The following is a 20,526-nucleotide window of genomic DNA, read 5'->3' on the forward strand; positions in this document are numbered from 1 at the left end:
GATGCTTCTTCTTCTCCAACTTATTTCAGATTACGCTGCCTCTCTTTCGCACCCACAGCGAAACATATATACAGTCCTACATACCTACCTATATGTATACATACAACTAAATATGTATATATATATATGTATGTGAGCGTTTTGGTCTATATGCAAGTACAAAATTTGAAAGTAACCCGCTTCTGGCGCAGTTTATAACTGCTCTACCTCCACCACCACTCACCCCCTTGATCATCAACTGGTATATGCCACTGGGGTACAGGGTATGATTATGAGGGGACTATAGGGTATGTCCCATGCGGTTCGCCGGCCCGCTAGCTCCTCATCCCGAACTAATGCTATCAGTTTATGTTATACACACACGTGACCTTTTCCCTTTAAATTAAATTGGCCGTTCTCAGGTGGTTCGAAATTGGAGCCACGACTAGTAAGAGATGCCATTGCTTGCAGGCATGAAGAAAAGGTGTATGAACTTCAAAGTAGTTCTCCAAGAAGTATCTCAAGGTTGTACAGAGTTGGAATGTTAAGCTCTATAAACCAATTTAAATAAACTAAAGACCTATTTTAATTAAATTAAATTGGAAGATATTAATTTAAAATAGCTATGTTATCTATGTAATAAACAACTTCATTTAATTTAAGTCTTATAGAAGTCGAAATAGACGATTCGTTATTCAAATGAGTCACAATGAAACATTTTAGATTATGAGTAATACAAAAAAAAATGAGTCAAAAATTTAATTTTTAATGAAATATAAATAAAGAGCCATAAGAACATTAAAATATAAAGCTTTTCTATTGCATAACTACAGAAATATTTTGTTAAAATTTAAGAATCCTCCCAATACCAAAATAAATGATAAAGTTTCTATCAAAAATACCAAAACTATCTTAAAAAATGAAAAGAAATTTAATAAATTTTATTAATGGCTATGGGCCATTCTGGTTCAGAGTCTGACATGGCAACAGTGGAAACCTTAACTTATCTAACAAAGATTTACAGTTTTTGGCCTATATATTCTCACCTTAATCATTCGCCAAAGGTGTTCCACAACAATTGGATGTTATTTTCAAGTTGGCCAGCTTTTAACTTGAATCCTCGGCCTCGTCGTCTTCGTCCTCGTTGAAGGATAGTTTACTGCTGGCAACGGCCTTGGATTTCTTGGACTTGGACTTTGATTTTTCGGACCTTTCCGATTTCTTGCTGCTGGTGGCCGTCTCCACGTTGACCTGCTTCACCCTTTGCTTGAAAACGATTGGCTGGGATAGGTCGGCGCGTTTCTCAGCTAGTTCTGCAATAAAATTATATAGAGATTTAGTCATTTTGCAAAGATTTTAATATTTAAATAAATAAAAATATCTTAAAACAAGTGTCAGGAGGTTATGCCTTTAAGCTGATTGCTTATTTTGAGATCGCAGAATTGGAATTTTCGAATAAGAACATGTATCTTCCACTTGTATTTTGTATCTTGTATCTGGCCGGAAAATATATCTGGGTTTTGAAATTGCAGCATGACGAAGAGAGGAAATCTGTTCCACCCACTACCCCGCCTTGCTGAGGAGCAGCACCTACAAGATGTTTTTCTCAGCCCTGGTTCCGCCTCCTCCCCCACCATCCGCTCCACCTTCTAATTCGCAATCCGCCCCCACTGCCCAGCCCCCTCATCCCGCGCCCGACCTCCACCACGTCGTCAAGCCACTTTGGCCTGCTCTTTGCTCGCCTGCTTCGTTCATCATTGTCTCTCCGCTTTGGCTGCCTCCTTCGTTCGTTTTCACCCGATTTTCTGCGCTGCGAAGAAGAAGAAGAAGAAGAATATAACGAACCATAGGGGAAGAATAGGCGGGGGCACGGAGGAAGCGGAAGAGCTGAGGGAGAACGAGGGGACGAAGAGGAGGCAACGACAGCTGCTGTTAACTTCTTTGCCGGCTGCTTTATCGCACCGCCCGCTTTGGCCACAATTTTCATCACATGCTCTGCTTTGGGGGGCTCCAATGAAAATGTCTGTGTGTATGCCCCCGTCTTTGTGTGTGTGTGTGTGCGCCAAGTCTGTGTGAGGGGTGCTCCGCTGGCCAAAAAGGGGACTCCTCGGGGCAGGAGTTACAAATGGCCAAAAGTATGTATTCTTTTTATTACCATGGCAACAATGGACTTAACCCAGACTATAACTGATGGATTACAATATAAATTAAGCACTTGAATACATCTTTTACATCTTAAAAACATAACAATTAAAAAAAACTATCAAACACACCTTTAAGGAACACAGGAAAACAAAGCTTAGAGCTCCAGAGTTTGGTAGAGCGAATATTCTTTTGTTTATATTGCTATTTTCAAAATTTGATTTGCAAAAATTCAATGCACACACAACCACACGCGCACCTTGCCACACACACACGCAGTACATATATATATATATATTAAATAAAAATATATATGTTTGTAACAGAGCGGCGGGCAGCAGCAACAGAAGAAGCGGCGTGGAGGCAACCGCTCGATTGAAAATTTTTTTGAAACTGAAAGACCAACTACAACATCCTACCTACGCACACACGTGTCAGCCGTGTCGGTGTCTGTATGTGTGTGTGCGAGCGTGTAACCGTCTATATGTATGGGTGGCGTACCTTTGGCGGCCAAGCGTTTTTCCTCGAGAGCTTCCTCGGCGGTTAGATCGCCCACATTGAGGACCACCACCTGCGGCTGTTCGTCCTGTCGCTCCTCGCCGGAATCTGAATCGTTGTCCTCTGGATCGCGCTCCAAACGCTGACGCTGCCGGTGCGGAGGCGGGAAATGAGCGCGTTTTTGGCCCGGGAAAGCGGCTAAAAACTCACCTTGGTTTCCAATGTCGGACCCTCTTTGTAGCCAATCTCAGCCTTCAATTTGGCCAAAAAACTCGGTTCCTGTGGCTTAACGTACGTTATATTGTTGCGCTTGGACATATCAGAGTTATTTATGGGCAGAAAATATCATTTTCCGGTTTTAGTTGGGCAAAAAACTGCGAATTCCAAAAATATTATCACTTGTTTTTTAGGGTTTAGTGTGACCATGGTACGGACTTTATAATATACCACCTGACTTTATCGAAACTTACAGCTGTGCGACAATCCAAGTCGGTATCGAACCCAATAAGAATTGTTTAATTTTTTTTTCATCATTCAATTATAATGTTAAAAGCCAAGAAAACCTCTTAAAAACCTTTTTTTCTCGCAATTTTTTCCCTTTTTATAATTTAAGTAGCTTGCTTTTGAAGAATTATCGATATCAACGATAGCTAGTAACAGGGAGTTGGCAGCACCATTGGTTTCGGCGCCTAGTTTTAAAAATTCCTTGAGAAAGAATTTATAAAAACTCTGCTTAGATGTAATATTTAATATTCAGAACCGTGCCAATACTAAATTTGACAAAAAACCAGTCACATGAATTGCAAAGCCAGCAAATTCAGTCTCAGATTTGCAATCAATTTGCAAATAGTTTGCATTTCTGGTCCCCCCAGAAGGCGGCCATAAATGGGCGCATAAAACTGTCGCATAACTTGCAAATTTTCCGGTTCACCTGCAATTCGATGCCCCGAAACGAAATTGATCGAAACTGACAGCAAAACAATACACAGCGGCATTCATCAACGTCAGTAGAGGCTTCCATTTGCCGTTGTCGTATGCACAGCTTCCTCCTTTACTCCTTTTTTTCCGGCCGTGCCTCTAACCTGCCCCCCTCTTCACAACTCTCTGAACATAATAAATCATCTGCAAATTGATTTCAAAACTTCGACAGCTAACCGAAAAAAGTGATGCCGACAAAAAAATAGAGGAGACAAAATGAAATCTGCAGCAAAATCGAGGGACGAGTTTTATGAGCTGCAGCATGGCAGCATATGTCCAAAAAAGCAAACAAGGCGGGGTGGGAAGCCCCCGTATACCCGAAAAAAGAAACTATAGGAAAACTCTGTTTCCCTGCATTCCGGCACGCGCAACAAACTTTCCCCCAAAGGGTTTCTCGGCAGTCCCCGAACTAATATCAAATTGATAGCTTTTAAATTTGATTTCGCGTCTTATCACCGAACGCTTAGTTTTCCCGATTTTTGGGGGCAAAATCAAGAGGGACGTGGAGTGCTCCCCATGACACCACCATGCCACTCCTCCATGCCACCTCTCTATGCATTAAACATGAATCGGAGCGCAGGCAAAGCGTTCGATGTTGGCAAGTGCAACGTGGCGTATACTTGTTGTGTTTTCCGCATAGAAAATACATTGAAAATCCACCGGCGCCACAAGAGCTCTGGCCTTGACTAGACTCTCCACTATATCGTGCATAGATAGAGCCATCAATCCCTCCACTCATCCATACATCCATGTATCCAACTATCCATCCAGCTAGCCAAGAACCATAGGCTTCAGTCACACACTGCCCGACAACTAATATCGAGAACTCTTGAGCTGAGCGCCTCAGGAAAATGTTATCACAGTCTGCATCCGGCGGAGGCAGTGGCACGAAGCTGTGGGAGTCCTCCATAACCACCTCCACCCTCCCGCATGCGCTGCATATGCAACTCGGCTCGGTTCCGCTTTTTTCCCACTCGGCGTTCAGATGCTCGTCGGCATTTGGCGCGTGCAGTTCACCCGGACGGAATCGAGAATTCCCGCAGTCAATTTTCATAAAAAAGTGTCAAATTTTATCGCGTTTTAAATACACAGAAAATAAAAACATATTTTTAAACATAAAAATAAAGCCTATCGGTAGCTTTAAGAAAATTTATTTATTTTTTTTTAAATGCTTAGGATTTATTGTTTTTAGGATTTATTGTTTTTAAAATGCGGTGTATTTTATTTTATTCAAAATAAGGTTTCTTGAGTGGTTCTGTAGAAAAAATAAACATAAAGATTGGAATTATACATTATAAATGTTTGTGTTTAAATAAAAATATACTTTTCCGAAAAAGGATTTGAAAATAGTTTCAAAAGTCTAAGTTCTCTTACACCAAAACTATCTACATATGTGTAACGGTTGTAATTTTTTAAAATATATCTTTAAATTTTACAATTACTCTAAATTTTAAACGTTCACTTAACCACTCAGGGTATTTATTTTGTATTCTAGTTATCTATTTTTAAAGCAGTAGTCCCTTTTAATCAATCCTTTTCTCTCCGTGTAGCAACGCGAGCTTAAGGCGATATGTGAGTCGCACTTGCGCAGTGTTACGAGCTCCAAATTAGTGATAGACGCTGTACGAGGATCACTTTAGTGATAAGACGGTGGCTTTAACTTCCGCCAGTGGTGTGTTTATTATCGTTGATACTTTTATAGTCTCGAACAATCGTCAAAGAAGTATCCATCTGGTGAGAAGTGCGTGAAATATTCGTCGTTGAAATGCGTTCCTCGGGAATGCTGCCGGTCCTGTGGCTCCAGCTTCTCGGCCTGGTGCTTATTTTTGGAGGAGGAGAGTCCGTCTATTGTCCGGCCGGATGCAATTGCCTGGAGCGCACCGTACGCTGCATTCGCGCCAAGCTGTCTGCCGTGCCCCAAGTTCCGCAGGACACCCAAGTGCTGTGAGTATTATCCTAATTTATGGAGTGGTCTACTGGAAGAAAAAAAGAGGCTTGAATTTGAAAGGTTTCGAGTTTCGAGCTTCGGATATTATTTATTAAAGGACCTTTTATTATTTCTATTAAAGATGTTTCTATAGGAACTTCTTAAAAGTTGCTGAAATTGTAATTAAAACATAAAACTACAAGCTGGTATACTTTGTTAAGTTCTCAAGGGATTCTTTATCTAAATAAGAACCCTCAGTCTTAAGAATTCTGTCAGACCACAATTTGGTTGGAGAACCAAACTTTCTGTTTGCTTTCGCCAAGTGGATCTACATAAATCAACGCCGGAGTTGGCTTGCAAATCCATAAATTAGTTTTTAATGTTTTTTGTGCACGCAGCGAAAAGTTGACAGCGTTAATTTGACGCCACCCCAGGCCCTTTCTCCTGGCTTTCTCCGACTGCTTTCTGCTCCGGGCACTCTACAGATTCTACGGATTCTCCGGCTGTGGCTTTGCGTTGTGTTGACTCAATTAAACGGATGTCTAACCAGCAAAGCTGACTGGGATTTGTGTATTTATCACTCTGCTGCGTCGCGAGTCGCACTATTTGCATGCATGTGCAATATTTCTGACGTTGCATTTATTTTGCAAAATGTCAGCAGTTTTCGCATGAATTTCGGGAACCACATCCCAGCTCAGTCCCCGGGTCCGTAGCCTGCAGATTCGTGGGGCCGGATAGCTTGGCAAATGTTTGTGGAGCATATGCATATTTATGTAGGCCGTGGCATGCCCCAAAACGGAGACAACTGGGTGGAGCGGAAGGCATGCGACGTGGAGCAGCTGCCACTACCGCCAAAGGCAGTCGCAGAGGGGCTGCCGCACAAAGATTTTACGTGGCATTTACGGGGAATTCAATTTTCATGGGGATGAGCGGATGAAGACTGGGGATTGGCAGGAATAAGGCTACAGATTTCCAAACTCTTGACAGGTGCAAAATGCATCCTTACGGCGAAGAATGTCAACGTATTTGAATTCCTAAGAGGATACATTTTCCAGTTGATATTATTGCTCTTTTAAAAGTCATAAATGGTTAGAATAGGATATCTAATGCATGATATACTAGAAGGACTCTCTGCAGCAAGTCCTTGAATACGAATTCATTTATCTCATTTGCATTTACTCGTAATCCTGCTCTCGTGAACAATTCTTTGGCAAATCCCACATTCTCGACACAACAGCAATTTCTCAAGCGGAAAAAAGCAAAATGTTTGCCTGCAAAGCGAAACAACACCATTTGGCAGTACTTAAATTAATCTTCATTTTAAATAAGGTGATGGCTGCATAATTTATCATGCCTCTCTAGAAAGCAACAGTAGCAGTAGAACAAAAATAAAACAATACGAAAATAGGAAAATAAAGGCACTAACAGTGAGAGAGAGAGTGCATTCAGGAACTTTTCCATTTTGATTCGCATTTCATTTGTTTTGTAGCCGACCCGTTGCACACTTTTAATTAATTTGTTTCATTTATTACTGTATGTCTGAATGTGCCACTTGTTTTGCACTATTTTGTACCATTTTGCCTTTGTTCCACCTCCTCCAGCTAGCAGCAGTTCTCCGTTCTGTCATAATATTCCGCAAATGTTTCTCAGAACATCAAAAAATCTGAAAAATGTACTATTTTTCGGTCCAGAGACAAGCATTTTATGGCTCACACATGTCTTTCATATTTAGGAAATTGTTTTATTTTGGTTTTGGCAAATATTTTGTTTACAAACTCGGTTCCATGTTTGAAATATTTATACGAAAATGTGTGAATATATTACCTGGAGGTATATTATTTTTGATTAAAGATTTAATATGTCATGATCTAAATGAGAAGGCAGTGGAAAGTTTTCTCAAGAGAAACTTTTAAACTATTTTGTAAAAAGCCTTTGAGTAAATTCTTTCACATTTTAGCCACTCTTTAGTTTCGGCCCTTATTCAATTTTCTGCTACCGACCTGCTCAGGGCTCTAAGCCACATTTCACTTCTTTAAAACGTTCCATCCATCAGCCATAAAGTCTTCTCGGCAGCCATTGAAAGTTCCTTTTGGTGGGCGGAATTCATAAAATAAAAATACTGCACCACTCACTCACCTCTTACCTCTGACCCCCTCTGAACTCTACTCGAACAATGGCCAAACGTTTTTCGGCCCGTCCCGTATGTATTTAAACTTGCAACTAAATGGAAGTCGAAACTGTGTAACATACGGCGGCCGGCTGCCTACATCATTCATCTTGCCACACCCCCTCATGGCAGGCGGAGAAGAAGGGGGTGTGGAGCTTTTTTTTAATACCCCATCCCCCATGTGTGGGCTAAATAAATGCACTTGATTTCATTTCATGATGATGCATTTTTAGCTGACCTCCCATAAAGCACACATTTCATCTTGCTCCGCCGTGGAGGCAGTTGCTTTGTCATTATTCCCTGAATAGTGCACATATCTCTCGGTGGATTCACTGGATATCCTATCTTGATATGAGCACTGAAAAAAATAGACAATAATAGGGGGTTTAAAAAAGAGGTTTCTAACAGTAAAAATAAAGAAAACTAGTTCTAGATAAAGTTGGTAAATTAAAGGAATTGTTTAACCTTTAATTTCAAGATATTTTCTTACAGATCCTAAAGATGTTTTCTTCAAGTATATCTTAGCATAGCAAGATGAGCACATAAAATCCAGATGGAGCCAAGGCACACGAACTGAATTTGTGGCTGCCCCTGGCTCAGCCACCCCTCTGCCCTCTTTGGGGTCTCTGCCCCATATGTGATATCTAATAACTCGGTGGGCATTATGCACATATGATAGATACCACATACATATATCACATAATGCCTCGCCTCGACTTGCCACTCTGCCACTCTCTGGTGTGTCAAAACAAAAGTCGCCACACGTTGCATGCATGGCATATTAAAAAGTTTGATTAGCGTCCAGTTCGCTGACTCTGCCACGCCCATCCTCTTGCTACGCCCACTTGGGCAATATGTTCTCGCTTCGGTTCCATCAAGATGGTTTTTTTTTTTTTTTGGAAGAATCAACTATTTTATAAAACTATTTTGCTTGCAAAAATGTTTCATCTACCTCACACATACCCCCCTCTTTCTGGGACGCTATAGCCTTCTCTTTCTAGGCCCCCTATACCCAACTCTTTCTAGGAGAATCTCTTTCATCTCGTTGGGTGCATTTATGCGTGAGAAATTCCTTGTATTTTGTAGCCGGTCGTCGTCGTCGTCATCGTCATAGTCGGCGTCTCCATATCCTTGTTCCTGTTTCTGCTCCAGTTCCCCTAACTCCCAGCCCCCTGGTCTACTCCCGGTTCTCCCTTCCTGTTCCTATGTTGTTATTAAATATGCATAAATTTCCTTTTTGCACAGCCAGCAGCAGCAGGCAGTCGTTATTGTTGCTTTCGGAATTTTGCATTTACATTTGCTGTTTATTTGTCGGTGGAAATATTGAAATTGTTACCAATGCCATGGATAGTCCCGTCCAGTGCAGTTCTCTCCTGGCCAGGACGATGTGGAGGGGGGCTTGTGCAATGTGTTTCCGGCCCAGGATCTCCGGACTCTCTCCGGACTCTCCGGATTCTCGGGGCTCAGGTGCGGATGAATGGCCAGGAGCCGGGGTTATATCTGTCCGATGCACCCACCTCTCGACTGGATGGGGATAATTACGGCAGTCGGCGAGTTGTCTGGCAAAGATGCTGCTCCATCCAGTGATTTGTGGCTGTTTAATTTTCGAGTATTTAATTTCAGTTCCTGCATTCATGCATTTTGATAAGGCTAGGAATAAATAATATTAATAACCATTTTCATTTCCTCGACAAGGCGATTTGTTTTCAAAGAGAAACTGACTAAAATATTGGACACACATATGCATATTCCTTTGATTTATTTTCATAAACAAAAAATTTAATCCAAACACTATATTAAAAGACATATGAATCTGGATTAAAAGTGTCATGACAGATTGTGTTAGTTTAAAAACAATCCAAACACAAATGTAGTTAAGCGGGATTAACACAAAGATTCGTGAATTTAATTACCTTTTGCTCCATACTATTTATAAAGCGTTTAGCTTTGATTTATTTACTTAAAAATGCATTTATTTATTTCTATAACACTATTGAGAGGATTAATTTTTCACAGCAATAATTCAAAGAGATTATACATACATACATATACTATACCCCTACTGTTATGTAGCACATAACAGATGGTTAGTTTATTTATTTTGAAGTAGATTATCAAACAATTAATACAAATCTTTTAGAATAAATCTTTTTCGTCTGTCGTCTACCAATTAAAAATCGTTTAAGGTATTCCGCTCAAGGATCGGAGGAGTATTGGCAAAGATATGGCCTTCGCTTGGGGCGAAAATATTGAACCATGCATTTTCACATTTTTTGAAGGTGACCCTGGAAAAATTGAAAAAAATCGATCCAAAAATTTGTTGTGGGATTTCAATGCAGATTGGTGGAGAATAGATCTACAAATCGTTTAAGGTATTCCGCTCAAGGATCGGAGCAATATTGGCAAAGATATAGCCTTCACTTGGGGCCAAAATGTTCAACCATGCATTTTCACATTTTTTGAAGGGGACCCTGGAAAAATTGAAAAAAATCGATCCAAAAATTTGTTGTGGGATTTCAATGCAAATTGGTGGAGAATAGATCTACAAATCGTTTAAGGTATTCCGCTCAAGGATCGGAGCAATATTGGCAAAGATATAGCCTTCACTTGGGGCCAAAATGTTCAACCATGCATTTTCACATTTTTTGAAGGGGACCCTGGAAAAATTGAAAAAAAATCTATTCAAAAATGTGTTGTGGGATTTCAATGCAGATTAGTGGAGAATAGATCTACAAATCGTTTAAGGTATTCCCCTCAAGGATCGGAGCAATATTGGCAAAGATATGGCCTTCACTTGGGGCCAAAATGTTCAACCATGCATTTTCACATTTTTCGAAGGGGACCCCCTGGAAAAATTTAAAAAAATCGATCCAAAAATTTGTTGTGGGATTTCGATGCAGATTGGTGGAGAATAAAACTACAAATCGTTTAAGGTATTCCGCTTAAGGATCGGAGCAATATTGGCAAAGATATAGCCTTCACTTGGGGCCAAAATGTTCAACCATGCATTTTTACATTTTTCGAAGGGGACCCCCTGGAAAAATTGAAAAAAAATCGATTCAAAATTTTGTTGTGGGATTTCGATGCAGATTTTTGGAGATAGATCTACAAATCGTTTAAGGTATTCCGCTCAAGGATCGGAGCAATATTGGCAAAGATATAGCCTTCACTTGGGGCCAAAATGTTCAACCATGCATTTTCACATTTTTTGAAGGGGACCCTGGAAAAATTGAAAAAAAAATCTATTCAAAAATGTGTTGTGGGATTTCAATGCAGATTAGTGGAGAATAGATCTACAAATCGTTTAAGGTATTCCGCTTAAGGATCGGAGCAATATTGGCAAAGATATGGCCTTTGCTTAGGGCCAAAATGTTCAACCATGCATTTTCACATTTTTCGAAGGGGACCCCCTGGAAAAATTTAAAAAAATCGATCCAAAAATTTGTTGTGGGATTTCGATGCAGATTGGTGGAGAATAAAACTACAAATCGTTTAAGGTATTGCGCTTAAGGATCGGAAATCGTTTAACCCTTTACATGGCAATAACTCCGATTTTTTTTTGTTCGGTAGATAAGTAAAAATAAAAAATACACTTCTTTTTATTTTTTTTTTAAGGTTGGTTTTTCTTAATTTTTTTTTACAAAAAGCAAAAAAAACCGATTTTTTAAACTTAGCGAAATTAATGATTTAATTGTATTATAATGCAACAAACACAAAAACTCAATAATATACAACTAAATATAATATTTACCTGTTTTTAAACATTAATTGAATCAACTATACAATTTCTTTTGATTTTTTAAATTTGGGTCAGAAACTGCACAACCAATTCAGATTACCACATTCACCAAATTGGTTGAAAAAGTAATCACCTGTTGAGTATTGGACAGAATTCTGAGTGATCAACACTTTTTATATAAAAAACGAAAGTTTCTGAACTGCATAAAAAAGTTTTTATACAGTTTTGTAACGCAGTTTGATAAATAATTGAATTTAAACGGTATGATGCAGATCTGCATCACCACCATGTAAAGGGTTAAGGTATTCCGCTCAAGGATCTGAGCAATATTGGCAAAGGTATACCCCTCGCAAATGAACAGATAGAGGGACCTACTAATTCTGTGGATATTCCATTCAATCAAATAGTTTAAAATCGCCCTAATGGATTCCCCATCTTTCGCTGGAGGAAGAACTTAGTGCTCTCCAGCCATCCATCAATGTTTCCACGTTTGTCTAACGACAAATCCACTAAATGCATTTCCAATTCAATTACCAATCAATCAAAGAGCATACAAACTTCGCACTCGTCTCCTCTTCGCGCTGTCTGCCGCCTCGTGCTCCCCATGCCCACCTCCGACAATAGTCCCACTTCCACTTCCACCCACTTTTGTGAAATATAATATTTTTGTTGTTAAAGTTTTTGCCCTCTGGTTTGACTTTTCAATTGTTGCCATATTTTCAGCCAAAAAAAGGATGAAAATCGAAAATTTTGCCCACTCGCATGAAATACGAAACATGAAAATAAAATTAAATTACATATGTGGGGAGGGGAGGCCTTTTGAAAAACGTAATATGATTTGTAATTATGCAAATGAAGCGGTAGACCAGCATTCGGTGGCCAACTCGACATGGGCGTTACCTTTTGGGGGACGATTAAAGTTTCGCAACTTGCAAAGGATAATACCTAAAGGGTGAAGTTTTTGCCAGTAGCACGGCGTATGCATTTTTAATTCACTGTCAAATGCAGATGGAGAAATGTAATCGAGAAATGTGAAAATGTGGAGAGAGATTGGCATCGAGTGGCATCTTTAATGCATATAGATTCCAAATAGCAGATCGGATTTTTCGATTCCCTCCAGGCTGCCTGGGGTTTGCAGGACTGCGTTTCTTCCCTTTGACAGAGAAAAATTCTCTATTGATTTTGCCTCTCGATTCCTTCTCCAATCCGTCACGGCGAGCAATTTGCATTTAAAGTTTGTTCTTTTTTTTTGCCTCTGCCAATTTCTTTGCTTTAATGCTACAAAGTGGCACTTGCTTCATTTGCCAGCAGCAGCTCTTCTGCGCCACGCCCACATGCCAAAACGCCCACACGCTTTGTCATTTCGCATGCTCGTTAGTGCAGAGCAAAGAATGCAAAGTAGCAAGATAGGAAGATGCAACAACAGCAATGGCAACATCATCACTACACAAACACTTGCCACAATTTATAAGCAAAGTTATTTTGCCATCGAGGAGAAGGAGAGAAGGGTCGAGAGGGGTGCCAGGAGGCATTGGCAGGGCCAGGGGCAGGGGCAGCGATTGCAACCGGCAACATGTCAAAGTGGAGCAATCGGCATGTGCAACGGACACAGAAGACAGAACAAGCCACTGAAAACAGGATGTCTAGAAAGCTGAGCAAGATAAATTGCCAGGACAGGAAGAGTCCTTTTTTGGTTGGGTTGGTTTTTTTTTTGTTCAGTGTAGAAGACGGTCAAGCATAAGAAGCATGTAGCCTCGAAGGAAAAGCAAAAGCAAAGCTCGACCAGAGAAGCAGCAGCGGCACCCCATAAGTATGCTATGGCAACGGAGCGAAGCCAAAAGGAAAGGAATAAGAGCTGCAAATAAAAAGCGGAAGCCGAGGACTGAATGCAGCATCTTTCTCCAGACCTCCAGGTGAGACCTCCAGCTTCCAGTCATCGTGTGGGCCGGACCAGAGTCAACAACAGACATCGAGCAGTCCAAAACTTAAAAAAAGTAAGAAAGAACAGTTTAAGGAAGGAAAGCATGCTGTGCAATGCCCTTACCAATTAGTAAAGTATTTCCATAAAAATGTCATTTTTAAATTCCAAAAAAAGATGTACCTTAAAGAAAACTACAAGAAATAAATATTAATAAACAAATATCTCTAAGTATATCTTTATCTGGCCAAGTTAACCCTTGTTAGGGTATAAATATAAAACCAAAAAAAAAATATCGAAAAGCAAAAGCAGTCCAAGCAAGTCCAGGACAAGTGGCAGACCGACAACCATACAGCCGGGGAGCGGAACTTGGTCCAGACAGATGCATAATAATGTTAATGTAAATGCTGGAGACCGAAAGGATCTCAAGAAGACTGTGAAGAGCATTGAAGAGAGTATGCGTAATATGCTAGCAAATTTGAAGCTATTTTGGCAAATGTGAGTGGCAAGCCAATTCACAAAATTAACATTAACTATACGCAGGAAGAACTTGGGATTTAAGGCTTTTTAAAGAGCCAGTCTTGGCATATAAAGGAGCTGGAATAACTATATCATATCCAGTTTGTGCAGCATAAATCCCAGTCGTATCTAAAATAGAAAACTGCATCAGCAGTGGCTTTGGGTAATGTTCGCCTTTTATACGCATATTAAACCATTTCCACTTGAATGGCGAACTGATTTCATTGCATTTTTATATCGCATATATATTGTATGTGTGGGCGTGGTGTGGCTCCTGTTATCCTTTTTTTTCGGCTTCTCAAATAAAAGCCCTACTGGCAGTGCTCCCTGCTCCATGCTCGACATATAAATCTGCTGTATAATTGAATTTCACACGTTGTGAAGGAGCAACAAAAAAAAATAATGCCAAAATGCTGCACAAAACGAGGCAAAAAACACAACCGGCGGCAGCGAAAGTTTAAATAAAATTTATTTCAACAAAAATACACACACGTCGGTGGGAAAATGTGCAAGGACTGAGCTGCCTGCAAAATGTGAGAATTATTTGAAAGGGTAAGGGGCGGAAGGCAGAGGACGAAGGACTCCTCCAGGTGGCCACTTTTAACCATGAAGGTGTTGCCTGGCCAGGCGGCAAGCAGCTTAAGGAGGGCCATGATGAGGGCGGTGAGGGGAGGGGGTGACAGGACTTCTGTCTGAGGGAGTCCTGAAATTGCATGTGTGGAAAGTGCACTTGTGAGACATTTACACCTGTAGGGATGTCGATGCAGTGCTGGGTTCTGATCCGGCAGCTCCTGGATGAGCTGCAGCACTTATAGGATGAGGATGTGGGCGAGCTAAAGGAGCAGTCGAGGCACAACACATTAGCAGCCGAAGAAAACTGAAAAGTGTCGCTCGAAAGAGTGTTTTTCCGGCAAAAAGAGCCGTTTTCACGAGTGAGGAACAGCAACTTTCGGAGCTTCAAAATGTACTGGAAACAAAACATTAAAGTCCTGGAAGCCTTTTGGTTCAAAAATAGTATTATTAAGGTATACCTTCGCCATTCAACTTTCTTACAATTAAATGAAAGTATTACCAGCTCATCGTTGTCGTGGTTGAAATAAAATGCCGAATCAATGTCCATTCTTGAGGAGGCATTCTTCTTTGCTTGTCCAGGACGCAACCTGAGAAGGCCAGAAAAAAATTTGTAGCTTGGGCATTCCTGCTTCAGGCTGGCTTCTTTTTATTTTGGTTCTGAGGGCTTTTCTCGTTCTGTCCTTCCTGGCGGCAGTCTTCCTTTTGATTTTCTTTTGCTGTCAGGAGTTTTCTTTCGGTGGCAGCCCAAAAGTATGCACTGCAAGTTTAGATTCCTCTCTTGTTCTTCCAGCACTCATCCTGTTCCTGCTTCTTTTCGCCCAAGTGTGAGAGTGTGTGTGGCTCGGAAGTGAATTTTCTGCACGTGGCTTAACTTTTGCTGCCTGTTCTGGCCAAGTCTGGCGTGTCAGGCAGTCAGCAATCTTTATCCAGGCTCTCCTCGCTTCACTCTCCTTCATTCCACTCCTTCCAGGACCTCTTCAGCCCACCGCCCTTGAGTGGGGCGCCTTTCATTCTTTTCTTGCGGATTTCGCTCAAGGATTGCATTTAACGCAGGAACAGGAAGGAAGGAAATGCCATGTCGACGCTAAAACTGGGTTAGCTTACATAACGACAACATTAACGACAACGTTTTCCTTCCGGGGAGGGGGTTGCATGGTGTGTGGCATGGCGGTGCGGTGCGGTGAAGCCATGCAGGATGGCAGGATTCGCTTCATGCTCCGCCGCTTATTGGACATAATTACTGAATATAACAATTCTGTGGTAGCCTCCAGGCACTTAAAGAAAAAACGGGTGAATTTCTAATCTAATGATATAACTTTTTTAAAGAATTTAAAGCTGGAAAATATTAAAAAACCTTGCCCATTAAACCTCAAAATATAATAAGAAATAAGCCAAAAACACTGTATATTTTTCCATGTGCCGCAACTTGCCATTTAGCTTGCCACTTGTGCGTAACGGCAGCGTCAGATAAGTGCAACAAAGCCGGGGCCAGCAGCGGATGCAGCCGGGAGTCGCCGCAAAGCCAGGCCACATATCAATTCCGTGTGAGCGGACAAAATGTTCTTGCTGCAGTTCTAGTTCCGGAATGTCCTGTCCTGTTCCGGGCTTAGGATCCGGGGTCAGTGGTGGGGGCGATAGAGTCCTTTATCGTTTACACTTGGCCAAAGGCGGATCAGGACACAGTCCACTTGGCGGCACAGATTCCGCACTAAATCCTTAAAGTTGCTTGACTTGAACTCAAGGGCTCAAGCCGAGCAAAAGTTTCGTCCTTTGTCAGTTGGGGAAACAATGTTAATTGCTTGGCAGTTTACTTTCTGTTGAACTGTTGAACTTTTCCGGCGCAGGTGAAACCCATTAAGTGTGATCTATTGGCCCCAAATCTGGCCTAGTCAAGCAATTACGTAGAAGAGTTTTTAGATATTGTTCCCCAGATACTGACAAAGGACATTCCGAAGTAGTTTGAGTTCCGTAAGCCATGATCCTTTGTCGAAAGTCCTTTGTTGTTACAAATTCGGAGCCAAACAAAACGTTTTATGCATGCACACTCCTAGCCAATTACGCAAAGTGCTCTAAGTATCTCAAACAGTCCTAACTGGACACAATTACATTAACAGTTTAGTACAAACACACCCAGGCTGGCTAAAATGCAGATGCAGATACAGATACACTGGCAGCTGCAAATACAGATACAGATACAGTAGCTAGAAGTGAGCCGAATTTGGACCAAGCAAACAGAACGAAAATTAAATCAAAGCTGTAGAGGCTCGAAAATAAGCTCCGGAAAGGAATCCTGGGTAACGGTAACTAACTGCACTTTAACCCAGGGACCCAGTCACTTTTCAACCCTTCAGCCCCTTAACCCGTCAACCTTAACCCTCTGACAAAGTGACTGCCTGACTGACAGCTGAACCCCCTACGTCCTCTTCAGTTCACAAATAAACAATGTCAAGAGCCGAGAGTAGGTCCTGCCGTGAGGCGGGCGTCGGTAGGCGGGTGCCTTTTGTTTAATAATAATAAAATGTCACTGGGCACGGCAAAAATAAACGGCAAGGGGAAGCTCTGAACGGCTGAAGGATTACATTACACACACACACACACTGACACACACCGAGATTCCAAAAAGAGGCACAGCAATTGTCATGAGTCCTTCTGACTATCGTCAGTCGGGGAAATCACCTGGGCAACCCAACCGTGTGTGTCCTGGCATGCAAGGATGATGCTTGCTTCTTGCCACTTCCTCTCCTTGGTCCTTGCTCCTTGCCACTTGCTATCCTTGCAGGCACTTTTATTCATTGTTGTTGCTGTTGCTGCTTTAGTGTTGCTGGTGTTGTTATATTGCCGAGCATGTTGCTGCTGCTATTTCTGCTGCCTTTGCTTTTGCGTGTTTGTAAGCCATGTTATTACAATAATGTGCAATCTGAGCCAGGATAGGGGAATATAAAAAAAATAGTTTTAAAATATTAAATTATTTTATTTAATGATAATCAGAGTAAACCTGCAGATAGGCCATTAAAACTAATAGACTTAATTGCAACTATTATCTGAAAGAACTAAAAAAATCCTTATATTTAAACTCTTTTTCTCACTGTGTACGTGTGGTATCTGCGGCCCTGCGTGTGTGAATGCCTGTGTGCGGCAGGCCAAAGTTAAATCATGTTTTTATTGTCACATTTGCCATAAAGGCAGCCAGGGGACCATGGCAGACCATAAAAGGATTTAGAACGGCACCAGAGCAGGAGCCGTCATAAGATGTTGCCTAAGCTTAGGCTGAGGGAGGAGTGTAGGACACACACTCTCAGGACTCTGATTGCAGGTGGGTAAGCCAGACAAATCATAATCAGAGCCTCCAACATGCAGCAGGCCGGCAAGGCAACAAGCTCAACAAAGCCAGAATCACCTTTACAACCTGGTGAGGATTGCCACTGAGACGGGGTTCTGTTCAGGGTGTTAGTGATGCCGCTGATAAGGCAGCAGCAACAGCACCAGCACCCAGGTGGCATCTGCTCCTCCCATCCCCAACCAACCCATCCCTCTTAGCCACGTTTATAGCCTTGTTTATGTTGCATACTTTATACAAAGGGTGGGGGTGTAAAATGTGTGCGCGGATAAAAAGCGAAGCGTGAGCGTTAACTCTAATGAAAATGCAATGAACTAGAAAATATACTGACTCAATGATAAAACTAACTGACGTTGAAAGCGAACAGAATCCAATTTCAGAGCATATAAGAACATGAAAATTAGAGCTTTATAGCAAAAGGATATCGCAGATAAAGGGATGGAGATGGAGGAAAATTACAAACAACAGAAGAGGTAACTTTAAATAAATTTTCTTTAGGGGGATTATCCCTATTTAAATATAAATTGCAGACTGTTTCTTTGTTCAAATACTACATTTCTGGTAGAATACCTCAGGAACACCAAACCGCCCTTATTAAGCATTTTGTAAACCCTCAAAAACCGCATTCCGGTCTTAAGCAATCAGACTGAAATCTCAAAGCGAACACCACAAACTTGTACTGCCAAAATTCCACCACACACCACCACTCTCCGAGCGACCCCCTCTTAATCCCATCACCCTTAACCCCCTGTTAAGCAAATCCTCACTAATTTACTTGCTGCGGTTTTTCCTTCACTAATTGTGACAACTAATTGAAATCAAATTAGTGAAGCCACTAAACACAGCTTAACTAACGCTCGCCAAGCACCCAGCATATTTTCCACCTCATGCTCCTACGAGGGTTAAGGCAGGGGGGGTGGCGAATGGGTGGTGCAAATGGGTTAACCGAAAGTCCCACAGAATGCTAATTGTTTTCATTCAATTTTCTGTCTGCGCTGGCTGGGCTGCTTTAAAATATCGCTCATGGCTCCAGTTTGGCTGACCATAAATTTTCGTCATTCGGACATCAAAGCGTATACGCAATATTACTGCGTATGGCATGTGCGATGTGTGGGTTTGCGGTGTATAGAGTGGACCTTATATTTTTAATTGCCAAGAGTTTATTGTTCTTAAAACTTTGTTTTTGTTAGGATTTAAGTAAATACATTTAGTATTTGAATTACTATTTGTTTCTTACCTTCTTTCCAATCTCGATTTACATATCTCTTGGTTATCGATACTGAGCGATACTTAACTGATATCTTTTCTATCTAAATCTCGAATATTTTATGCTCCAGAAATCAATTTTTAAAATATTTAAAGATAATTACAAATTGCAATATATTTATTTTTTTAATTCCCACATAAACATTTATAGGAAATAATAATTTCCAAGAGTATTCAAAAAGGTCTGAAATAAAATTACTCATACGCAGCGTGGGCGTACTTAGGGGAAGTTTTTTAATAGGTACCATTTATTCATAATTCAAATAAATAACCATAAGCCACAATTCTCTCTTCAAATAATATTTTATTAGGCAACTCAAGACTACTTGTTCAGTTTAATTAAAAACCGAATAACCTCCCACTTGATTTTTAAATAAAAAGTAAAAGACAAACAATTCCAGATTGTTGGCCCTGAAGTTTTCTAATTTCCAAGGGACAAGGTCCTGGCAAAGTCCACCCTCGTGGGCAGGCATGCGTGAATAGACAAACATGCCGGAGTTGAGCAGCCTTTGTCAATAATATGCATTAATTAAGTGCAGACATGGATACGGCCAAGCACACAGCCGGGCACAGCCAGGAATCAAATCCAGAGGCCGACACAGGAGGCTGGGGCACGTCCCCGGCCAGGACATAGCACGGAACTCACGGCTGTGCTGTGCAAATTTAATTGAAAATATCGAATAATGCGAAAATGCAAATGTCATTATCAAATTCACGCCGCCGGAAGTGTCAGAGTGCTGAAAAGAAGTTTCAAGATTCAATTTCCGCCTCCCATCACAGTGCCATGGCAACACATGACGCGAATCCCGTCAGGTGGTCTTAGGGTGTGGCCAAAAATGGGAGGGATGGCTGGAGGCTGAGAGGTGGCACCTGGGGGGTCGGGTGTGGTTCTTGCGATTGAATGCCGGAGCTGACAAGTTATTTGTGTCTCTGCATTCTTTTTTTTGGAGCAAATAGTTGCGCAACTGACATGACGCCCCCCGCAGATGGCGGATGGACTCACTTGAGAGGGCACTCGCACCCGGGAGGCACTGAAAAGAATTCGGTATCACTATTCCCACAACCATGCCTTTGGCAGATGGTGTACCCCCCCGATTCTCTCAGTGTCTGACCAACTAGGCTCGACAAGAACTCGGAAACCCATTGCCCGGACACGCACTCTCCATGTGTGTGCACATTGAAGTGGACCATCGTTTGTCACACGTCACCCGGACGGGTGGTGGCGCCACAGTGGTTATGCAGAAAGTGACTCGAAAAGTGGCATGGAATTTTAAAGTGCATGAAGCCACCCACTCACACCACCCGGAGCAAATAGCAAACAGCAACACAGATAGAGGGAGGCGCCTCCAAGTCAAAGTTTGAAAAGAAGCCGAGTTCCATGTTGATTCAAATTAGACCGATCCATCTGCCGGCACTCGACTTGACCCACTGTGGTTCCTCCTCGTGTTGACTGATGGTGGCGGGGCTAATGGAGTTTGCAAGA

At 41.5% G+C, this 20,526-nt stretch overlaps 2 protein-coding genes across 2 annotated transcripts in view; one reads left to right on the forward strand and one right to left on the reverse strand.

Moving 5' to 3' along the window:
* Positions 1-1,086: 1,086 nt before the first annotated feature.
* On the reverse strand, positions 1,087-3,051 carry LOC108124920 (uncharacterized protein KIAA1143 homolog). The gene is made up of 3 exons (XM_017240878.3): positions 2,830-3,051; positions 2,623-2,767; positions 1,087-1,292 (listed from the first exon to the last, which is right to left on the reverse strand). Exons 1-3 carry the CDS (start codon positions 2,935-2,937, stop codon positions 1,087-1,089), a joined length of 459 nt encoding a protein of 152 aa, XP_017096367.2. The 5' UTR covers positions 2,938-3,051.
* Positions 3,052-4,595: 1,544 nt separating this feature from the next.
* Positions 4,596-20,526, forward strand: part of Pxn (Peroxidasin) — a 28,644-nt gene continuing 12,713 nt past the window's right edge. The window contains exons 1-2 of the mRNA XM_043213782.2: positions 4,596-4,731; positions 5,148-5,541. Of these exons, the coding sequence (XP_043069717.2) occupies positions 5,363-5,541 (179 nt within the window). The 5' untranslated portion in view covers positions 4,596-4,731; positions 5,148-5,362. The remainder of the gene's footprint in view (positions 4,732-5,147; positions 5,542-20,526) is intronic.

This window comes from Drosophila bipectinata, chromosome 3L, assembly GCF_030179905.1.
Source record: "Drosophila bipectinata strain 14024-0381.07 chromosome 3L, DbipHiC1v2, whole genome shotgun sequence".
Classification (NCBI taxonomy): domain Eukaryota; kingdom Metazoa; phylum Arthropoda; class Insecta; order Diptera; family Drosophilidae; genus Drosophila; species Drosophila bipectinata.

Excerpts from the sequence above, each read along its gene's own strand:
- LOC108124920 (XM_017240878.3), bottom strand. The coding sequence starts at position 2,937 with ATGTCCAAGCGCAACAATATAACGTACGTTAAGCCACAGGAACCGAGT. Across the intron at positions 2,768-2,829 it reads GTCCGACATTGGAAACCAAG|CGTCAGCGTTTGGAGCGCGA; the intron begins GTGAGTTTTTAG and ends CCGCACCGGCAG. Across the intron at positions 1,293-2,622 it reads AAAACGCTTGGCCGCCAAAG|AACTAGCTGAGAAACGCGCC; the intron begins GTACGCCACCCA and ends ATTTTATTGCAG.